At 42.6% G+C, this 21,499-nt stretch overlaps 1 protein-coding gene across 1 annotated transcript in view; it reads right to left on the bottom strand.

Moving 5' to 3' along the window:
- The window catches only part of WNK2 (WNK lysine deficient protein kinase 2), a gene marked incomplete at both ends in the record, with an annotated part of 101,941 nt that overhangs the window by 7,140 nt on the left and 73,302 nt on the right, over positions 1 to 21,499 (bottom strand). Inside the window, 14 exons of the mRNA XM_080350572.1 lie at positions 824 to 868; positions 6,327 to 6,425; positions 7,363 to 7,578; positions 9,664 to 9,878; positions 11,734 to 12,404; positions 12,482 to 12,537; positions 14,015 to 14,087; positions 15,489 to 16,555; positions 17,018 to 17,134; positions 18,273 to 18,318; positions 18,546 to 18,713; positions 18,877 to 18,993; positions 19,074 to 19,239; positions 20,846 to 20,895. Of these exons, the coding sequence (XP_080206698.1) occupies positions 824 to 868; positions 6,327 to 6,425; positions 7,363 to 7,578; positions 9,664 to 9,878; positions 11,734 to 12,404; positions 12,482 to 12,537; positions 14,015 to 14,087; positions 15,489 to 16,555; positions 17,018 to 17,134; positions 18,273 to 18,318; positions 18,546 to 18,713; positions 18,877 to 18,993; positions 19,074 to 19,239; positions 20,846 to 20,895 (3,106 nt within the window). The remainder of the gene's footprint in view (positions 1 to 823; positions 869 to 6,326; positions 6,426 to 7,362; positions 7,579 to 9,663; positions 9,879 to 11,733; positions 12,405 to 12,481; positions 12,538 to 14,014; positions 14,088 to 15,488; positions 16,556 to 17,017; positions 17,135 to 18,272; positions 18,319 to 18,545; positions 18,714 to 18,876; positions 18,994 to 19,073; positions 19,240 to 20,845; positions 20,896 to 21,499) is intronic.

Below are 21,499 nucleotides of genomic sequence, written 5' to 3'. Positions count from 1 at the left end.
AAGAACTGGGGAAGAAAGTCTGTCCTTTTAATGTATTTCTAACTACAAGCCTGACGCAGGAAAATCAGTGGGGAAGAGCAACTGAAAGTGCCTGAATTTGACCTAAATGGAAAATAGAAAGCAACTTTCCAGCTAATGTATCTGATATAGGTACAGATTTGAAATAAAGACCATCTCTCCAAGCAAAAAGTTCATAAAACTGCAATAAAATTATTATATAAACAAACATGAACATTCAGTCATTTTTTTTCTATTAATCAGTTACCAGCCAATGAAACTGAGTAACCTAATTAGTCCTATGGTTATATAAAACACATTAATAACCTTTAAATGATCATGCATTCAACCTGCAACATGACTTCTAAGTGAATATTGCTAATTTCCTTTTCCTTTACTTGGGGAAAGGGACTAGTGAGAAAAACAAGTATTTTGACAGGAAAGCTCTTCAATTAGCGTTGAACATTTCATGCAGCTCGACAGCAACAGAGTTGCTTTAAGCTCTAAATCCCTCCAGCAGAGAACTGCAGTCATATAAAGGTGCGTATTTCAGAAAGACGAACACTGAGTCCGGGTTTCTCGCCACAGCGTGCACAGTCTCACACAAACACCACAAACCGGCTTGCAGCATGCGTGGTTCCCAAGACATCACGGCACATGCATTACTAGAAAACAATCACAATTTATACAGTCTAGTTTCATCTCGGTATAAAAGCATCAGCTCTATTTAATAAACAACTAGCCTTTAGTAAAAGATATCATTAAAAAGCAAAAAAACATCCCATGCCATGAAGGAAATACTGAGAAACAAAAACGAGATAGTTACTACTACTGTGATCTTTGCCTAGACATAGTCGTTTCAAGGTGGACCCTACAAGGTAAAACAATACAAGACATACAGAATTAGGTAAGACTAAACACAACAAATCTGACGGACAAGCTTCTGTATTTTTAAGCAATCAAAAAGTAGTTATTATGCAAGAAAGGACAGACAAAGTCAGCAGTTCAGGTGAGTAAAGGAAGTCTAAATAACTGGACAGCTCAAACCCTTCTTAATGTGCAGCCATTCAGAAGCTTTGAGAAATACAATAGCATGCCAAAAGTAAGGTCCCAAGACTTAAAGATGCATTTGTTTGTTAGTTTGGTTTTTATTATTATTATTTTTAATTTTTTTTTTCTTTTTCCCCAAATTGCTTTGGCTTCCTATGCGGAGGTTTTGGTTCCTACTCTATTTATGCAGGAAATGATGTCAATTCAGCTTGTGATAGGAGGCCAAAAATGCTTTCAGGAACAAGTCAAGCTAGTCTGGCTGCAAAGACAAACTGGAAAGCAACTCTACAAGTCCTGTTTTACAAGTCCAAAAAGATACATTGTTCTGCAGGTCTGAGGCCAATCGTTTCGGAGTACTTTATTAACAGGTTTTGTGTCTAAATGTGAGATTCTGAACTTCAATTGCAAGTAGCTGTGAATGAGTTTCCCTTATGCCTTGTCCAAGTGCACAAAAAACAATCCAGCAGGGTAGCTGAGTTTTCATTAAACCAAACTACATTTTTTTTTTTCATAATTATCTCATTCCATCCTTCATCATAATTTTATATATTCTGCCGGATAGCCAGAGTGTCAGAAGTGTGCCGAGAACCCTATTCCACTGTCACATTTGCCAGACATAATAAGCACTGTTTCTATTTGAGTGCCAAATTTCCTGAAAGGTATTTTGGACTTGGTAAGAAGATCATTGTGGTATGGGAGGAGGTGAATGTCTGACATGGGGCATGGCAAATTTATTGTGAAGAAGCACTTAAACATGAGCAAAATCAGAGAGCGGGGCAAAAAGCAAGGTACAGGATGGATGTGCTTTTTCTCTGCAGCAAATCAGTGTCGATATTTTATGTTCCTGTGCCAGAAATGCAGCTTTAAAACTCAGAGACTGCAGGTCCAGGTTGACATAGGCTCTGAATGAGGCTTCGTAGGAGAAAGGAGAGACATCAGTCAGAGACTGAGGAAGAGAAAGTACAGAGAACAGGGAGGAAAAAAGGGAGAAGAAATGTTTGTGTTTTGGTATGAGTGGCATGAGGAGGAACAGAAGGATTGCTTTGAAAGATTGTCTTATTATTTCATATAGTCTAATGAGGTTTCTATTCCAGCAAAATCAGAAGGACATGACTACAGTGACATCTTATGCAAGCGCAACCAAGTTTAGTTTCTCACCTCAAAGCCCAGGTAACAAATGCAAATCACATTCACAACTCAATCTCTATTGTATTTTTAATTTTTCCCCCAGATATACCTTACCTTGCCTAGCTCTCAAAGTTAGCTTGGAGTTCCATAACTCCCATTATGGAACCATCAGCGGCAGTAATGCTAGAACGCTGTTTTCTTAACTACGCTACACGCAGAAATGCTGCAGGAATTAGTACTATTTGGCACAACATGTATGCAAATGGAAAGCAACTGCCTGCGAAAAATAAAAGCAGGCAGCTGACTACAGTGCGTGCTCAAACGCCTGTGAAAGTGTTTAATCACCAACCCCTCTGCTTCCTGAAAGCGAGTCACAAGTGCATATGCACCTCAGGTGCCAAATCAAACCTGGGGCCCCTGCTCATGTAGGGAAGTGATGCCAGAGAGATTCACCAAACGCCCAGGTGAGGGTGTTAAGGAAAATATTACAGAGGAGCTGATTACCAAAAGGAGCCGTTTCTCCCAAACAATCTCACTCCAGCACGTTGCTTGGGAGATGAGCACCATTATCTAAGTGGTGATGCTGCCTCAAGCAGGGACTGATAGTCATCGGTTACAATTGGTTTTAAATTCAAATCCAATTTAAAACGCACTCGCTAAACCTAATTCACCAGATTAATTGTATTACTTCTAAAATCAAGGTGTTTAACAGCTGTACAGTTAAGGAGATGAATCATAATTAAGATTTAATCTAAGACTGCAGAAGTTCAACAGTGTTTTACCTCCAATTCAGATTTCTTATCTGAGAAATTAGGCAGCTATTATATCATACAGGACAGAAAAAATCCACTGTCCCATATTTGCACTCTAACGGCTGCCAAAAAGCTTGAAAGCTAAAATAAAATAGAAATGGCAATAAATTCTTAGACCATTTCCATAATCACATATGCACATACAATAATATTAATTACTACAGACTTGACAAAAATTGCTTTACACAAGTCTAAGCCAATTGAAGCTTTTGAACATCCCAGTCACAATTGGTGTAAACTCTTCCCTATGACACCCTTGCAATTTAAGCTAGGGAAGGAGCTCAGGCTACAAATTATGCTGAAGCCTATAAAAAAATTGATCCATTAGAAGTGCAAAGGAAAAGTTAATATTGGACATGGGGAACAGGTCAAAAGCTGTTCTGGGACAACACTGGGAAGGTGTTCAAGTTTGATGGATGTTGTAACCAGGGCAAGATGTTTGGTAAAACTATCCTGAATGCATCTGAACCTTTTTTCTTGTTTTAAACCTGCTGCGCATTCACCTGCTCATCTATAGTACAGGCCTCACACTGGAATATCCAAGCTCCCCAAAGTGCTGCTTCTCCTTAATGAAATGTATAGATTCAGAACGTTTCTGAGAATCCAGCACAACTTTTCCCAGCAGCCCTCCAAGAAACAAACAAAAAACCCCAGGGAAACCTTGACCTGTGGAATAGCCCCAAGGCCCCGAACTGCCCGACTACGGCCCTGACCCTCACTCGCCATCTGCTCCCAGCGCTCGCTCGAGCCACACGCTGGTGTAACCTCATCTGAGCACCCGGTTCTGCCTGCACCCTGGGTCAACTACAGCCCTTTGGCAGGGAAGGAGCAGGAACTGGCTGGTGTTCCCAGCATCATCTAGTGCTGTTTTTCCTGAGGCCACGGGCATGGCTGCTCTGGACACCAGCTAGATGGAACCCCTGGCTGTCCCTAGGGAACGACTGGGCCACCCGCAGCCACAGAGTCCCAGCCTGGCTGGGTCACAGGACCTCTGTAGATCCCCAGCCCAACCCCTGCTCACACAGGGTCACCAAGCAGATCACACAGGTGGGTCCAGGCAGGTTTGAATGTCTCAGAGAAGGAGACTCCACACCCGCTCTGGGCAGCCTGGGCCAGGCTCTGGCACCTCCCAGCAAACAAGTTTCTCCTCATGTTCACGTGGACCCTCCTGTGTTTCAGTCTGTACCCGTTGCCCCTCACCCTGGCGTTGGGCACCACTGAAAACTGTCTGGTCCATCCCCTTGACACCCAGCCTTGAGCTACTTCTTCACCCCTCCACACACACACTTCCAACCTGTGGGATTCACCAGGAAAACAAGCTCCAGGAACCTCCTATCCCCACCAAAACCTGCCAGGAACTCAGCTGTGGAGAGCTGTTCAGCAACTGAAGCGACAGGCAGCATTGGAACCTGAGTTGCGCCCCCTGAGCAGCGGTGAGTTGGGATGGGGCAGGGTTAAGCGCCCAAAACTCAGTTCATCTTCTCATCTGACTCAGAAACGGGGGAGTGAAGCCTCCTCTCCAAACACCTCGCCCAGAAGAAACGGAGAAGAGAGCATATGGGCTGAGAACAGAAAGCCGTTAGTCGTGCCGAGTTATTTAAACATCGAGAGACTTCAGGAGTCGAAGGATTTACATATTCCCTTGCTTTCATTCACAATATCCATGCACCCAAACATTTTTAATATGCTGGTTTTTAATTGCCATCTCCCAGTCTTTTTGCATCCTATCAAATAGCAATTCTGTGAAAGAGAGATGAAACCACTTGTGGGAATTACATGTGCAGAGGAAAAAACCTACTGTGTCCATTATAATACCAAACGGGAAAATCTGTGATCTGAGAATTCCCCTCAGGTTCTCAAAAAAATCCCCGAATGCAAAATTGTCTCATGACTTCAGTCATTAAAAACTTGCATGGTAATAAATTCAGCATGCTGAGCTGTAAACATCCATTTTCAAGAACCTGAGTGCTTGGGCTTTGAGGGACCTCAAACAAAACAAAAAGAAAAATATCAAGATAATTATTTAAAATATTGTTTATTCATAAAATTAGGAGGAGTGTATTTGAGTGGTCTTGTGCCTTTGACCTGTACCACTTGGATAATGACGAGCAATGCAGAACTCCAATGGGAGATCTGATATTAATGCAGATGAACCGTTACTTAACCAAACATTTTCTCAAGAACATTATTAGCCTTTCTAACGTTATATGTAAGTGGCCTATAGTACCTGTTCAGCACAACATATCTTTATTGTACAAGCAAAATCTGTTTGCCTAAAAAGCAGCATATATGATTGGCTAAAAAAAGTCTTAATTTTTTAATTAAATAGCTTGATATCATTTGGTCGAATTGCCAATTACTTTAGAAGTCATCCAAATAGGGTACAAATAGCAGGTGCACAATTATTTGAAAGAAAAAAATACAGGATTCTAGCAATCCATTTCAAAGTATCATCTGAAAATCTGATATTGCCTTTTACTTCTTTATGCTTTGATGAACTGCTAATTGACTTCATCTCTGAGGTCACATAAGGTCATAAGAAAATAAACTGAGTAAAGTGCTTCAGCCAGATCAACTTACACAAAAAAAGTGGATGGTACTCGCCCTTGGAGTAACCAGATCTTCCTGCTGCTCATGAGTACATCAGAAATTGCTCACTTAAAATAATTAAAGTGAATGCACGGGGAAAAGCCCGCCTAGAAAAGAGATTTTGAAAGAACTAGCTGGAGCACTATGGTCTCAGCATTTCCACATGCAAAGAGCGGGGGAAAAATTAAAGAAAACAGAGTGGATATAAACAGTACTGTAGATCGTGTTAATACAGCCCTTGTATGGAAGTTATACCCTTCAGTGACCTTCTAGAATTGTATCAGCTTGCTACATGCATGTCTTCATAGTCCAAACATGTGTGAAAGAGACCATTCGTCTACAGAAGGATGGATTTCTTTTTGTTGTCGCTGGAACCGGGACAGCAGACATGTATATTTGCCACATTGCAAATAAAATTACTTCAACACAAATCACAGAAAGTACAAAAGCTTTGATAAGTCCAGGGTAAAATTTACCATAAGGCTATATAATAAATGATGAGATCTTCCACACATGCTTTTGGTGCCCAGGCATGAGCCAAAAGCAGTGCAAAAAAAGCTTTCATATGAAAAATTAATATAAATAAGGTGTGTTCATGAGGATTACTTAAACGAAAGATAAAAAGAAAGAAAAGATGGCTCAGAAAAAGGGGCATCCTGCCAAACATATTAGAGATATAAAACATGTACTTGGAAAAAGGGGGTAAAAGAAAGATGGACTGTGATAAAATACAAAAGAACAAATACAAACAGATGGACAAAGACACAGGTCCACTGAGGAATCTGGTACGAGGTTTGCTACTAGATTTATAGGTCACTCTCTCAGACGTTTGGTGGAAAACCGTCCAGCCTGCAAATGAATATAAAGGGAAGAAAACAAAGACACTTATAAAGTACAAGTAGCTGTGATCAGATGTCCTATACCAGTCAAATCAGCTTTGTTAGTTAAACATCCACATCTCCATTTTAACTTTGCCACAGAGGAGTACGTTAATTGATCATACACAAAGGATGCAATAACAGCCGAAGAGAACGGATAGATATTTTGTAGATTAGTTTGGCAGGATGTGCAATGAGAGGAAGGTATTTTAATCATCGTTATAACTTCCAATATGCATGGCAACAAGGTCAGTCAAAGCCTACCGAGGTGTGCAATACAGAGAAGTATCAGAGGTCAGGACTGGGGAACGCAGCCAGTCTATAGTCATTTAGCTGGGACTCCAGAGTCATGCACAAAGTTAACCCCTTAGATAAAGGGAACAGAACTTGGTTCTCTGGGTGGCTTTTGGCTTTTTGGTTTTGTCTTTTTAAATCTTTGGTCCTCACACTCAAGATGGTTTGGTACTTTATAACAAGGAACTCTGGATCTACCAGTATCAAGGAGCTAAAAAACAGCCCCAAATGAACCAAAGGAAAATCTCCTATCCTTCTTTATATATTTGTTTTCCTTTTTTTTTCTCAAAAATCTGTGAGGCAGACTCCAGAAAAGGTATCAGTATAAAGCCACTGCTAGCAAAAATTAAAGTGATTTCCATCTTAAAAACTAGAATGCCTTCTTGAGTGTTGACTTTTAATACTTGGTAAGATAGATTAACTTTTGCTCTTCAGACAATACATCAACCTTTTTTTTTTTTAAAAAGATAAGCCAGTAATTTGGATTGTCAAACCTTCACGTTCCTATCCCACTAGAAGTGAAATCCACTCTTAAGAAGTTCAAGCATAAGGGAAGCAAATTAATTTTAGCATGTGCTGGAAGACATGCTGAACAGCTGCGGGAATAAAATCACCTTGGCCAGAGCTGGCGTTCACGTCGGCTCCGTCGGGGCCCAAGCCGGAGCAGATGTCAGAAGACAAAGAGGCTTTGACGGAGCACGGCTGCTGCGTCTGAACAGCCTTCCCGAAGGTGGCCGAGGCAGAGGACGGTACGGCGGCTGCTTCGGGAGATCCAGGCTGAGTTTTAGTTGTTTCTTTATGGGGTGAGTCTTTAGAGTCTGAAGGATTACCTGAAAGAGCAAACACAATGCACGCAATGGCAAATGATAGGAAACTACCGAATAAAAACCCGCCTGGGCACCTTCCTGTGTAACCTCATCTGGGTGTTCCTGCTCCATGGGGGGATTGCACTGGATGAGCTTTCCAGGGCCCTTCCAACCCCTGACATTCTGGGGTTCTGTGAAAAACCCATGCTTAAAAATAACAGTTGATTTGCCACCAAGAGCAGTTTACAATCAGAATTTATTGATCAGCTGCACCAGAAAATAAACTACACATACTGTTGCTGATCTGGTTTCTCCAAGAAGCTTAGAGAGTGGGTTTGATTTTACAGTTTCTTTTCTACGTTTTTTAGAAAGGCTGGAGCCAGGACCGGACAAGTTGCACTGCCAAAAATCAAGCAAGAGATGCAGAAGTGCCTGAGTAGGAGGTGTGAACGCACTGAACGACTGAGCAGAACAGGGAGGTTTGCTCTCACACGTGAAAGGTGGAAGCAAGCAAATGGAGAGGAATCAAAAGCTGCTGCAAAGACATTTATAGTTATCTAGAAATAGATAGACACACATCTATATATAAAATATCTGTATCTATCTACATGGATAACTAAGGTAAAGAGGCTTTAACACCAGAATAACTTAGTAGTAATTTGTTACATGGATTTATCAACAAAAGCATCTAACAGTGGAAACAATTACATCAGTAACTGCATCAGAACTGCCTGCCCTTGGCCTATGAGAAAGGACCTGGGAAGGCCAGAGAATGAAGCATCTATGTGGTCAAGACTCAGGCATAAATACAGACTCTCCAAGATAATGTGAACTTTACACTGTGCCTCAAAAAACTGAGGTAGTAACACAGACAAAATGCATAACAGAAAGCACGAACCCAAAAGCAGAGCAAATTCTGTTCAAACTGAAGGTTAGACAGAAAAGCAATAATGGAAAATTGGGACAATTTATGAAGAAATAAGCTTGAACTGTTTGGACTAGGGCAGCACACTGATACGAGCCAAGAGCCATGAGTGGTGATAGAGATGTGGGGTTTGTGAACAGAGAAAAAAATGGCTGAAGAGAAGCCAAGAACAAAGTGGACAAGGAATGGCCCGTGGATTACAGCCAAATATCTCATCCCAAGGAAAGGCAGAAAAGCCTCCGCACGCCCAAGCAGCAGCTGAAGAGCTGTAAAGTACTGAACGTTGCTTCAGGTCCTGTAGGCAAGAATACTGAGATTCATGATGGATCACAGCACGTCTTGCCTCTGAAGAGCTTTGCCCTTCCTATCTCAGTTGAAATCCTTAAGTAAAAAGCAAATTTCCAATCCAGTCTGTAACGAAGATTGATGCAATGAAATTCAAAGTGAATCTATAACGCAGTGACATTGCAAACAAGGGCTACCAGGTTTGAAATACAGGGCTAATGCTGGAAGTGCTGCTGCTCCTCTAAAGAACAGCATGAAATAGCTTGAAAGAAAGATTTTCATATTCTGTTCTACATCTTGCCAAAGAAATCGGTGTTGGGTATACCAGTATCTCCCAGTTAAATTTTGCCTTTATACTTTCCAAAGAGATAATGACTCAAGACTGTTAACTGCTGTTTGAAAAATCCCAAACTATCTCAGATGGTCTAAAGCATCTATCACAGCTTTATAACAGATTTTTTACTGCCCATCCTTCTGGGAAGCAAATTAATCCAATCTTATTTATACAGCATCATGTAGGAAAAAGTAAACAACAACAATATAGAGCACATAATCAGAGGATAACAGCACCTAAGAGGTGAATACAAACATCAATAAATTGCATTTGGAGAAAGGATAAGAAAATGTAACCAGGCTGTATTCCAAATTGAAGTGGAATATTGTTTCTCTGCCAAGCATTGTAACTGATGCAGAGAAGATATGTATGGTTCAGCACTGGGCAGCTCTAAGAAGCTTGTCTCAAAGGAAACCCAGTTCCAAACCAGTTTGCAGCACACAAACTTGCGCTGTCGTATTCAAGACAAGAAAAATCAGTGCCTTTCCCACAGACCATGCCATTACACAGCAGAACCCCAACTGACACAGACAGTGGGTGTACAGAAGGAACCTCGTGTACCTACTTGTGCTTGGTGTTCCACTCCTGAGCTGCTGGACCAGAGGGTTTAACAGTTTTCCACCTTTCAATTTATTTTTGCTGGTTCTTCGGCGGCGGCTGCTTGGTGGGGCGGAGTGAAGGAAGCCCAGGTTGGGAGGAAGGGGTTTCCCTAACCGCATGTACAGCGCCTCTATCTCGTTCTTCTGCTGAGTCTGAAGTTCTGCAATTTCTTTCATATGCCTAAACGTAAAGAAATAAAGAACTCTGCTAGCGATTTATCTGATAAAGCACCACATTTGTCAGCATATTTAGTTATTTAAAACAAACAAAAAACCCCCACTCTTTGGCTGTAAGAAGAATAAACTGCTCAACCAAAAGCAAGTGAAATTATAACAAGCTACTTGGCAAATGTGGTGACTGACTTCTCATATTCATTTACAAGACAGAATCCTAGACAATTAAAGATTTTCAACATCCTCAATAAAAATCATTGATTTTGACATGAGGTCTGACAGGAACTCTGAACTATTCCAGAGCTTCTCTCTTCAAACCAGTAGTTTCTAGAAAGGTATGGACATCAGTTTGAAGGGGTTCAACATGGGAAAAAAAAAGAAGTGCTCTTATAAAAATGCCATTAGCACATGAATCATTATGTTAGTTATAAAGCAGATTTCACACTCCTAGTACCTGGGACAATCTTGAAGCACCCCGCCCATCCCTACCAGAACAAAGGATCATGTTATGCCTTAAACATCTAGGTTTTGTTACTTTGGGAGGATAAGATAGGCAGCTGTGGAGGTCTTATCTGTCCCAAAGTTTTGTGTTTGGCTGTGGTGTCAGACAACTTGATCAGTGAAGGCTCCATGGCCTAACTGGGATGATAATTGGAATGACAGAGGTGAACGACCTGTCAGACAACTAATTATCAGAAGAAACCATGAACCAACAGCTACCCTGACAGGCAAAACAACTCACTTCTGCTCAGTACTGTGAACTTTCCCCTAGTTTGGAGACTTTAGACCCATTTCCAGAAAGTCTTCCTAATTAGCACGCAGAACTAACAAAGGGAGGAGATGAATCCCCCACATGCAAATGAACAGGGTTATAAAATGACCCCATGCGTGGCGTGTATATGCTACATAGTGTGACTGAAGTCTTCAACGTGATCACCCTCCCTCTGTAGGACATCATCGCTGGACCAATAACCTGTGGAGTGGTGATATCTTTCTCTTTTATATCTTAGTTTCCCTTTTCTTTTACATGTAAAAGTAATATCGTTGTAAGTTCTGCTTAAGTTTTGCATTATAGTTACTAATTGTTGCCAATCTACCATTTTTAGAAGGACTTTTGCTATCAATGTGTTGGTAAGTTTTGTGATATTATAACATACTTTTGCCAAGTCACTAATCACTGTAATTTGTATTCCATCACGTGCTTTTAGTAAATTCATCATTGAATTGGACCCCTGGAGTGACTGTCTGTCGTTCACTTTGAATCACCACACAGAAATACCCAGAGTTAACTCACACCGGATCTCATCCACTGGGTCAGGGCATGTGTTGTGTTCAGAGTTAACTCATCCCTCATCCCATCTGTTGTGGCAGGACGGGATCCACCCGCAGGTACGCTAAAACCAGCCTGGGAGCTGCCCTGTAGCCCTGACAGCCTAAACCAGCCTTGCAGAGAAGGGCACGATGCGAGTGCCATCGCAGCTGTCTATGCAGGCAGCCAGATTAATTTTATGCCGCTTTAAATAGCGTCCACATGGGAACCTACCATCACGTACATCATGCGTGCTACCGCTTGCTCCCACATAGCTGTTCAATAAGGAAAATGGGCAGCGCAGCAGAAATGTTTTGATGTTTAAAAAACTTACTATTCAATTATTCTTCTTCTAAATGGAACTGTCAAATAAAGTAATGCATAAAAGGGTGTAGTGTGACATTTAGGGGAATATCTTAGTGATGCCTCATTTGCCCAGAACCAGTGTACTCATCACAGCAATGAAAAACGCATGTTTGTTCCTTGTAAGCAGAGACACTGTCTAGGTATCTTAACACAAGCCTCCCTGGCCTTGTTTGCAAACCCAACATACTTTTCTCTCAGGTTCTGCAATTCTTTCTTCATATCCGCGTCTTCAAATTCCGAGTCATTGTCGCTGCTCATGTAGGACGACTGCGAGTGGAAAGATGTGATGTTGATGGTGGGAATTTTTGTTCCTTGCCCGTTCGGTGAATCGAGTGCTGGTGAGCTAGATTTGCCAGATCTTTGCAGAAAAGCAGCTGCTTTTTTAATTAAGTCGGTGGCCGTGCTACTGCTGGGGGGGGACAGTTGAGCAGCAGCAGCCGGCTGCCGATGGAAAGGCTCATCGGCGGAATCGCTCGAGCCCTGGTCACAGAGGACATCGACAGAAGAGGCCGTCTGCACCCGCCGGACAGCCGTCTTCAGGTCCGGGCTGGAAGGCAGCGCATCCAGATAGACGTCTGGTGGTGCCGAGAACCTCAAGCAGTGTGGCGCTGCTAATGTTAATTCATCTTGCGTGCTGATTACTGAAAACCTGCCAATGGTTTTGGCTGGTGTGCCGCTATCATGAGTTTCAGCCTGTTTTCCATAGGAACCAGAGTCTAGAGAGTCATTCCTTTGAAGGTTATTCATCACCCCATCTGCTGTAGATATCTGCGTTACAGATGGAGTCAGAGTCTCGGCCTTCTCGCTCCTTTTAGAAGTTTCCATCTGTTTAGTTATGCTTGATGATGTAGGTGCGACCTGGAGAAAATAATAGCAATTAATTTTGAAAGTAACTGTAAGAATCAAGCATAAAACCGCTCCAACTTTCGAGTTACCTGAAGGAGGCCTTTTGTTGTAGCAGCAGGAGCAGAAGCGATGCTTGCAGCTGAACCTGTTATACAAGTTGGAAAAAACCACATATTCATGTTTGAAATGCTACAGTATAAGAAAAGCCGATGTGTTTATCATGAAAAACTGAAGTTTGATGAAGTGTAGCACTAAAGAATAATTTAAATACCCAGTCTTCATAATACAGGACCTATAATGGAGAAGGCAATATCGATGACAATATAAAATATCTGCAGGTAGGGATTCTGTTCAGTCAACTGATTTGGGGAATTGAAGTAAGAGGAGTGTAGAATTTCATTAGTCAATTGAAAGATTTTTGAGGAGAGTCTTCTGATTTAAGAATGATATCTGCACAGTATATTGGGCCTGCATTACTAAGGTATTCATGATATCTGAAAAAATAACTGCATTCAGATATTCATGCACAAAATGCTGCAGTTGAGCACAGCTGGACTGGGGTTTCACACCTTTCATTTGACAGGTACCACCACCAATTAAAAGTGCCTGAGGCAAAGTTAAACAGCACACTGCTGAAAAGACGGCCGCTTGGACCACAGCAGCATGCAAGAAGCCAAATTCTAGTGGTAATAATCAAAAGGAGATTATTGCACCTACTGGACACTAGTTTTGAAGTTAAATCAATAAACACAAGCTTTTCAGAAAGCTGCTTTCTTATGGCACATGGCAGAGTGAACATAAGGCTAAAATATCTCATTTCAGAGTTCTGAAATGCTGAAATACATCACTGCTTGATGGTATCTAAGATACATTAATTTTACTACACAGTGCTACATTCCACTTGCACACTCTTTGTCTGCAGCGAGACAAATGCAGTGGCTGCCCACAGCTTTCCCCTCGCACACAGACCCAGAGCGCTGCATGACCTATACCCACCACGCAAGAACGATCTACACTGTGCACAAAGCTGTTGTAGCCAGCTTTGCCATGACCTCAAAATATATATATTACAAGCCATCCCGAACCTCACCCATCACAGCAGGAGCAGTTACAGGTTCCTCAGACCATAACACTTCCCTTGACTTACAAGACAGGTAAATGAAGCGTGATAAATACCCAGTGTCTTACAATAGCTCCTCCTATGTTGTATCATAGAAAGTGCCATTGCATCTAAAGGACTGTTTCCTAGTTCTGTGTGAGGCTTCCTTGAAATATCTTACAGGCTTCCAGCCAGAGGGGCCACCCTCAATCATGTTATTTTTGTCAACACGTTTTTATGAAACCCAGGAAATCCACAGGACTTGCTGTTTGGACTTTAAGGGCACGGGAAATTTATTATTGGGAATGTAGCTGTCCATGTGAATACCCTACACCTACACCATAGACGTGTTACATATCTATGGTTTAAAATCAATCTGCCTTGTGAGGCCATTTCTTTCTAGGAAGCTTAACAGAAGTGAGATGTTTAATATTAGTTATATGACAAATAGGACCAGAAGTGCCTTGCTCTGTCAGAGGACCACACACAGTACAGACGCATCACTGCAAGGAGCATTCATTACCTTTTCTGCTTGCTGACCCACCTCTTGCTTCTGAGGAATGAGCACCGATGCCGCTCACCTCTGACACTTCAAACTTGCAGTAAAAAGAAAAAAGAAAGAATTTCAGTCTCACACACAAAGTTGAAAGGCTTCTCCTTCCCTCTCACCCCTCTCTGCCCTGACACTATTGTAGAATATTAGATTTTATAGTGGCTGTGAGGTGGCCTTCTTGCTTTTCCTTCAACTCCGTTTTTTCCTCCTTTGGAAGAAAAATATCAGTGGTAGTGTCTCAGAGGGAACTGCAGCCTAAGTTACTAAAAACCAAGCACTGAATTTTATATATATATACACCTATACATGTATAGGTATATATATATATGTATGTATACATGTATATACATATATACACGTACACAGAAGTTTGAGGTTTTGTTCTGGTTTGCTTTTCCAGATAGACTGTACATTCTTCATCTGTGTGTCTGTCTGCAGAAATTCTAGGTCTCTCTTTACTTACTGGCACAGATTTTAACAGGACAAATTCAAATCACTGGAGAGACATAACACCTTTAATCGAGATCTGCTGCAGAATGTCATTGATCATTATAAACAATATGCTCTAATGAGTTACTCAAGTGTCATCTTTCCTGTAACACAGAGCATCTTTCAAGCCATTGACAGAGCTGACACTACAGTGAACAGCCTCATTCTGGCTAATGGTGACAATTATCTCCAGAAATGCTGCTTTTCAAGTAAGATATGCACCGATCTTCTAGCAGAAAGCACTGCAAATCTGTCGAATTTAATAAACTCAGGATTTTATCTGAAAGAACGTAACACAGGTCCACAGTCGAGACATGGAGCGAATATTGATCCAGACCACCTGCTCCAGCCTTCCTCAGGTGCTTCCCAGAGAAGTCTTGCTCTGCGGAGTTCAGGGGGAGACAACAGAAACCATTACTGGGAGCTGAGCAAGCTGCTACCTAGGGAGTGTCTGCCCTTGGCTGCAGCACTTGAACAAATCCAAGGCTCCTGAAGTGTTTATTTCATTCGGACTGACTTGGAAGGCAGGCATGATAACCACTGCCATTAATTTACATTAAAAAAACATCATACTGAAACGTGATCTTCATCAGGACTTGAATGACTGTACCCCTCATGTGTTATACATTTTTAAGCTAGCAAAAAATTATCATGTTTCTTGCCTGCTTTAGAAACAAGAGGAGAACAAATTAAGATGATACACCACTTTTAAAGCCAAAGGAAAAATCTGGCTTTCGCTACCATGTGCTTAAGCAGAATGAGTCAGAATGCATCTGATAAAGTAAAAATTTAGAACTTCCACACTGGAAAGCAGTCAGACTAAAAGATACCCAGGAGTAGAAGTGTCAAATGTTTAGAGAAGCAAGAAGTGTCCTACCACAGGCTCTTTGGCTCTGAGCTCTGTCCTGGTGCTGTCCGTAGCAGCTGGATTTGGGGCTGTGAAGGGCAGAGTCACGGCTGGACTGGCCAGTGTCGGGTACTGGGAGGTCTCAGATGGGACCAGCGGCACCGAGGGAGCCTCAGCAGCAGCTTTCACCTCCTGGCTGGCACCTGCAGCTTTATGGCTTGGTTCTCTCAAATCCAACACCAACGCGGGAACCTGATCTTCGGGAAGAGGCGGCAAGTTAAAGTCACTGTCACCCTGTTCCAACGGGGCAGAGGCGTCCGGAGTCCCCGCTGATGCTGAAGAAGTAGGAACGTACTCCTGGTAAAGTAAATTGCGCAGTTTCTCATCAAGACTTTTTATGGTGTTGTCAACGAAGTCCACCCTGGGCGGCCCCTCTCCGTCGGACTCGGCGGCGCTGGGCTGCAGCAGGGCCATGCCCAGGGCCGCGGGCGGCGCCTGGGGCAGCACCGCGTGCGGCTGGGACGCGGCCGCCACCGCCTGCGTGGGGCTCTGGAGCCGAGAGCCCGTCAGAGCCAGCGGGTCGGCCGCGGGGAATGCCTGGCTCAGGAAGGCGTGCGGCACCGCGCCGTGCGGGCCAACCTCGGGCAGGTGAGGAGGGGCCTGCGCCGCGGGCTGCCGCTCCAGCACCACGGCGTCGGGGAGCACGGGCAGCGGGCAGAGCTCCGTCGCCTTCGCGGGAGCCGCCGCGTGCGGCCCCACGCTGCAGCAGGCGATCTCCACGTCGGGCACACACGTGCCCTCATCCGCTGGCGGCTGCCGGCGCGGAGGAGCCAGGAGAGCGTCGGGAGGCTCCTCTGGCACAGCGGCATGGGGGACGGGAGCGGCGGGCTGAGCGGCCACCGCGGCCTTCTGTGGGGAATATTCCAGTGGAGCTCCGTTAGCAGCCGCCTGCTCCAGGAGGTTTGGAGCCGGTCCCGGTGGTGCCAGAGCAGGGAACTCCGCCTGGCCCAGCGCTCTGGCTGAGGACGGCGCAGCAGGAGCTTGTGCCAAGGACAGGGAGACTGCAGCGGGGCTGTCACACACGCTGGCTTGTAGGGGAAGCTGCTGGGCAGCTAAGACACCAGGCAGGTCTGTCACCGCAGAGCTCGCTGGCTGGTCATTCAACTGCTTCACGTCTGAAAAGAACCACGCATCAAGTTAACTTTTTTTACGAGCCACATAGAATGAACATCACCACAAAACTTCCTGGTTAGCTACAGTGATAACCACATCCAGCCATAACCCATTAGTGTGTCCCATTGGAAAATCACTGTTTTGAGTCAAATTAGAACCTAAAATTGTAGATTAAGCAAAAAATATTTCACTGAAAAGACACTGATTATTAGAACAGTGACCAGAACTTCAGCTACCTTGTAGCATTAAGGCAGAGTTGAAATCCTGAGATTCTCCCAAAACTCAAGTAAACATTCCTAATTCGATTCAATACCAGAAACACACTTAAAATGCATGACTTAACAAAATCATTTTCTTTCTCTGACTAAGTGAAGGGAAACAATCACAACTAAGTCAGGTGAGAACAGAAGAGAGATGACACCAACTGCAGAGAAAAAACCCTTTTCTATAAAGTTTGTAAATACCTGGACCTTCAGACTGCTGCGAACTCTGAGGTACCGGCGGAGAAAATTCGGGTGCATCAGTAGTAGGGTTTTCCACAACTGGACATATAATAAACCACCTTTTCCCAGTATGCAAAACTAGAGGTGAAAAGAAAAAAGTAAACACAAAAGCTTCTATACATTCCAGATCATCTGTCAAAGCCTAGTCTTAATTCCCATGTTTAGAAAGAAAACTAGAGCTTCTACAGTATTAGCCAAGATTAAATCAACAGCTCCTAATTTGATTCTCGTCCTTTCTGGAAGGGAGACAGTGATCCCTCCCAATTGTGCCAGATATTATCAGTTCTTTGAAAATTTATCTTCAAGTGTTCATACTTTTAGAAGGGTAACAAATACATACAAGAAGATTTTACTAAGGGTACTGTGGCCACTTTTCTCAAAATGAAAAATTTGTTAATTACGTAAAATCTATTCAGCTTGTCCTTTCCATGTTGGATGTTTTCTAGCTATTATTTCCTTCCACATCTTATCCCAAAGCCTGGGCATATGTAAATGGCAAACCAGAACTATACACACTTTGTAACATTCATTAGTAGAAATGTCATGTTAAAAAAGGTGTACTGAGAAAATTACATGACCTTTACAGGCAAAAAATAAACCAGGCCTTTTGAGCAGAAAGTCAAGTTTGGAGGAACACCCGGTTCCTGCACTTGTCAAAAGAAGCTCTAGATCATCCTTCTGCCCTGTCAGCATGGAGCACACACACAGCACCACACGCAGGAACAGGATTTTAGGAACACCACTTCCTCCAGCATAGGCTTATACACAGAATAAAGAGCCAACTCCCTTCCCGTTTGCCTGTAAAACCCGTAAGATACAACTGTGTTCAGAAGGCCAAGATCCCCCCCATAATACCAAAGTAGCCAAAAACTTATGGGTGAGAAGTGTCAATTAAATTACCATTGCAAACAATCTTTTAGCTTTCTCTTGCACATGTAGCTCTCGTTGCGAGGACAGTGTCCTTGCCTGGGCCTGCCTGACCATTCCACTGCTGAGTATCAGCTTGGGTAGTCCAGGGCTTCCCTAAACACCCCAAATGTTGGATTATCCAGGTCAGCCCTGTGAGCTGCCAGCTTGCTAACAGCAGGGACCACTGTTATACCCATATTTCTACATGTATTTCCATCCACAAGTAACTGGTTGATTTCTTTCTGAATCCAGCAAGCCTTCGCATAAGTGCCTTAGAGCTTAAGTTTGTATTCAAAGGCACACTTACCATTTTGTTGATACACAGGTGCCTTCATTTGAGACTGCCGCTTCTCCTGTTAAAAACACACAACCAAGAGAACAGAATGAGCTGTCTTGCGTCAATGCAAGAGGAGCATCATTCCAAGGAGCGCTCATATATTTACTCCTTTAATGGAGTAAAAGAATTATTTTTCTAGCTAAGAAATTACATGTATTTCAACACAGGATGTAAAATTAATTTATAGTAACTAGCTGTTAAAAAAAGGAATCAAAATTGAAGTCTGTCTTGAACATTTCTTACCTCATTCATTTCCAGTCTGTTGGTATCTTGCTGGGGACTTGTTCCCTGGTCAGAACTTCGTTCTCCTTCTGTATCTTCACTGAGCATATCTTCTGCTTTATCAATAATATCTTTCATTTGTTCAATAAAGGTCTCTTTCTCACTCTGCAATATGAATTCATTCTCTACCTATAAGGCCACATCAAAATAAAGAGGAAAACGGTAACGTTTTGATTAATGTCCCATTCCATGGCTATGAGAACACTTGGTCAACAAGCACATGTGAGAACAAGCTGGTTGAAGCAGCTCGGTGCATTAAGAGACTGTGTGCAGCCACATCACCCCGTCTTACCATGTAAGTAGCAATTTCCTCGGGTGCGTCACCATCCAGATCAAACTTAAAAGTCACCATTTTGTGATTGTGTGTTTCAAGCTGGCACTCCACCATCTTATCCCCCGTGTTACAAACCTGCAAGGATTAACAGCGGTTATTTCCAGCAAAGCCAAAGGAATCCTAAAGTTACCCTCAGGCTAAGAGGTTGTACTTGCATTTAATATGGTCAGTTTGGGTCTGCTGGACTTCTCCTGGCGCGAGCGAGCGCGGGTAGATTTCTTATGTTTCTTTGAAGACTTTCCTTCTTGTTTTCCACTTCCTATTGCTCCTTCAAAGCTGTCACTCATCTCTTTACCCGAAGCAACATCCGGACTCATGTAGCTTTGTAAGAGAAAGGGAAAAAACCTCCAAATCAAACTACCACCACATACAATGGAGTTACACAAAGGTAAGATATATGACAGAGACTGCAAAAAGACGTGCACTCTTTTGGCCCAAACCAAGCCTGCTACCAAAAGATGCTCAGTACCTGAAGTGAACTACAAGTTAGGCATGTACTATGGCTATCACACCTAATAAGAAATGATTTATTAACATTTCTGGCAATACCACAGGGAAAGTCCCATCACTACATCCCCTGACCCCTGCACATCAGGGATCCTCACAGTCCCTCTCTGAACTGTACAAGCTCTTCGTTTTTAAGGTCCAGTTTTCTCAGCTCTCGGTACAGCATCCCCTAAGAAGCTGCCTCTGCTCTCTCTGCAGCTCTCGAGAAGCAGAAATTAGGTTTTATGCCACAAATTTCCAGATGACCAGCTAGCAACAGTATGTTATTTTTAGCAGCCAAAACAGTAGCTGCTAACAACCTTATTTGTAATACAACATGTACAGAAAACATCAACATGCAAGTAATTTGCAGGGAATTTTCAGAGGTTCATAAAAACCATGTCAGAAGGAACTCCGTAAGGCCATCTGGCCTATTTATTACCCCAAGGTATGATCAGCTCTGTCTAAATCAGTCCTCAGAGATTTGTGTAAACTGATCTTACAAAGCGCCTGTGAACTCAGCATTACTGGGCAATTTATTCCTGAGCGCATTTAGCCAGACAGGCTTAAAAGAATTTAAGTCTAACCTATGGATCTCTTGCTTAAATATAAGGCTTTTATTTCTTGCCCTGCACTAGCTGCACAGAGCAGCTTATATCTAGTCCCTTTGCAGCTACCTCGGATGTGTAACTCGATGTTGGGAAAGTGAACGTATTTCGCGCAGAGGATACCCTCCAGATCATAGCTTTGCTGCCATTGCCAGCGGCTTCTCAAACACAACACTGGAACAGGCACATTAGAATTTAATAGAAGGCTGAAAATGTGACGTGTCTTTCTGCAACAGACTAGATGGACAAACTTATTTATAACCAGAACTAAACTGCAGTCACAAAAATTAGATTTCACTTTCCATTCAGTATTTAAAAGCAGCAAATCCTTGAGAAAAAGGAGTTCTGTTTCAAGGTTGCGGGGTTGCACTGACTTGTGTCAAGCTAACTTTTTTGGTGGTGTAGAATGAAAACTTTAAAGTTCATAAAATTTAACTCATCTATTCAGGAAAATAGAACAGGGTCACTAAAATCCTAACCCCAAAGCTTTATAACCAATAAAGGTGGAGGTTTTATACAGGTTCAACAGCATCAAAACCAGGGACTGTACCACTTCAGTTATCTTAACAAAGAGAGAAGTTACTTGCTGAAATGAAAACCGTTGTACATATATCAAGGCTGGGATGCAGCACCCAAGCTAAAGAATTAAAAGGGTTGGAGGAGCCAAAAGAGGCACATTGCACATAGAACATGTGCAATGTGCTCCCTAAACACACACTGTCCATCTTCTGCTCAGCTCCTGCTACTGTGCTCTCAGCCACGGCAAAGGCCAGGCCTTGTGAACAGCCTCCAGAATGAAAACATTTCTTATGCCAAAGAGATTATATTGATACCTTTCACAGCTCTGTGATAGACTTTGAAGTTTGTCCTGTATTGCCTGCTCCTAAAATGTAAGAAAAAGTCATTTAAGTAAATGCATTACATTGGGAGATGAAAAACACCTTTAAGAAAGCTTTGCTGTTGAGACACCAGTAATCCTAAACCATTCTATTTAACCAATTCGCGGAATTCGGAATAAATGTCCCATTGTACCTTCTCAACATGACTTCAGTTACATCGATAAGTGGGCACAGCCACTTTTGGAGGCAGAGCCTCTACTTCTGCTGTCTCTAAAGCAGAAGAGGTGGCGAAAGAAACAAAATAGTCCTTACCACCAAGAAAAACTTGATAGCCTGACATATCCACATAGAGCCAATATAAAGTATAAGCTAATACGCTTCATTGCTTTGTATAGTTTTCCAAAATATGTTAAGTATTCTCATTGTATTTGACTTATTGTGAAGATTTCTGCCGAAACTACAAATAAAAGATGAAAATTTATCATTTAAAATCACAGTCTTCATCTCACATCCTCTTGCTGTCTATGCAAAAGGATTTTTCCCCTAAAAGCTTCCCTCTTTGCTGGTTGCAACACTAGGATAGACATGGATAGCATGACTTTTGCACCAGGCAGGCCAGTTTTCACAGAATTTGTGATGATGATGCTA

Source organism: Nesoenas mayeri (assembly GCF_963082525.1).
Source record: "Nesoenas mayeri genome assembly, chromosome: 10".
Taxonomy (NCBI): domain Eukaryota; kingdom Metazoa; phylum Chordata; class Aves; order Columbiformes; family Columbidae; genus Nesoenas; species Nesoenas mayeri.
This window is presented reverse-complemented; position numbering and strand designations above follow the sequence as displayed.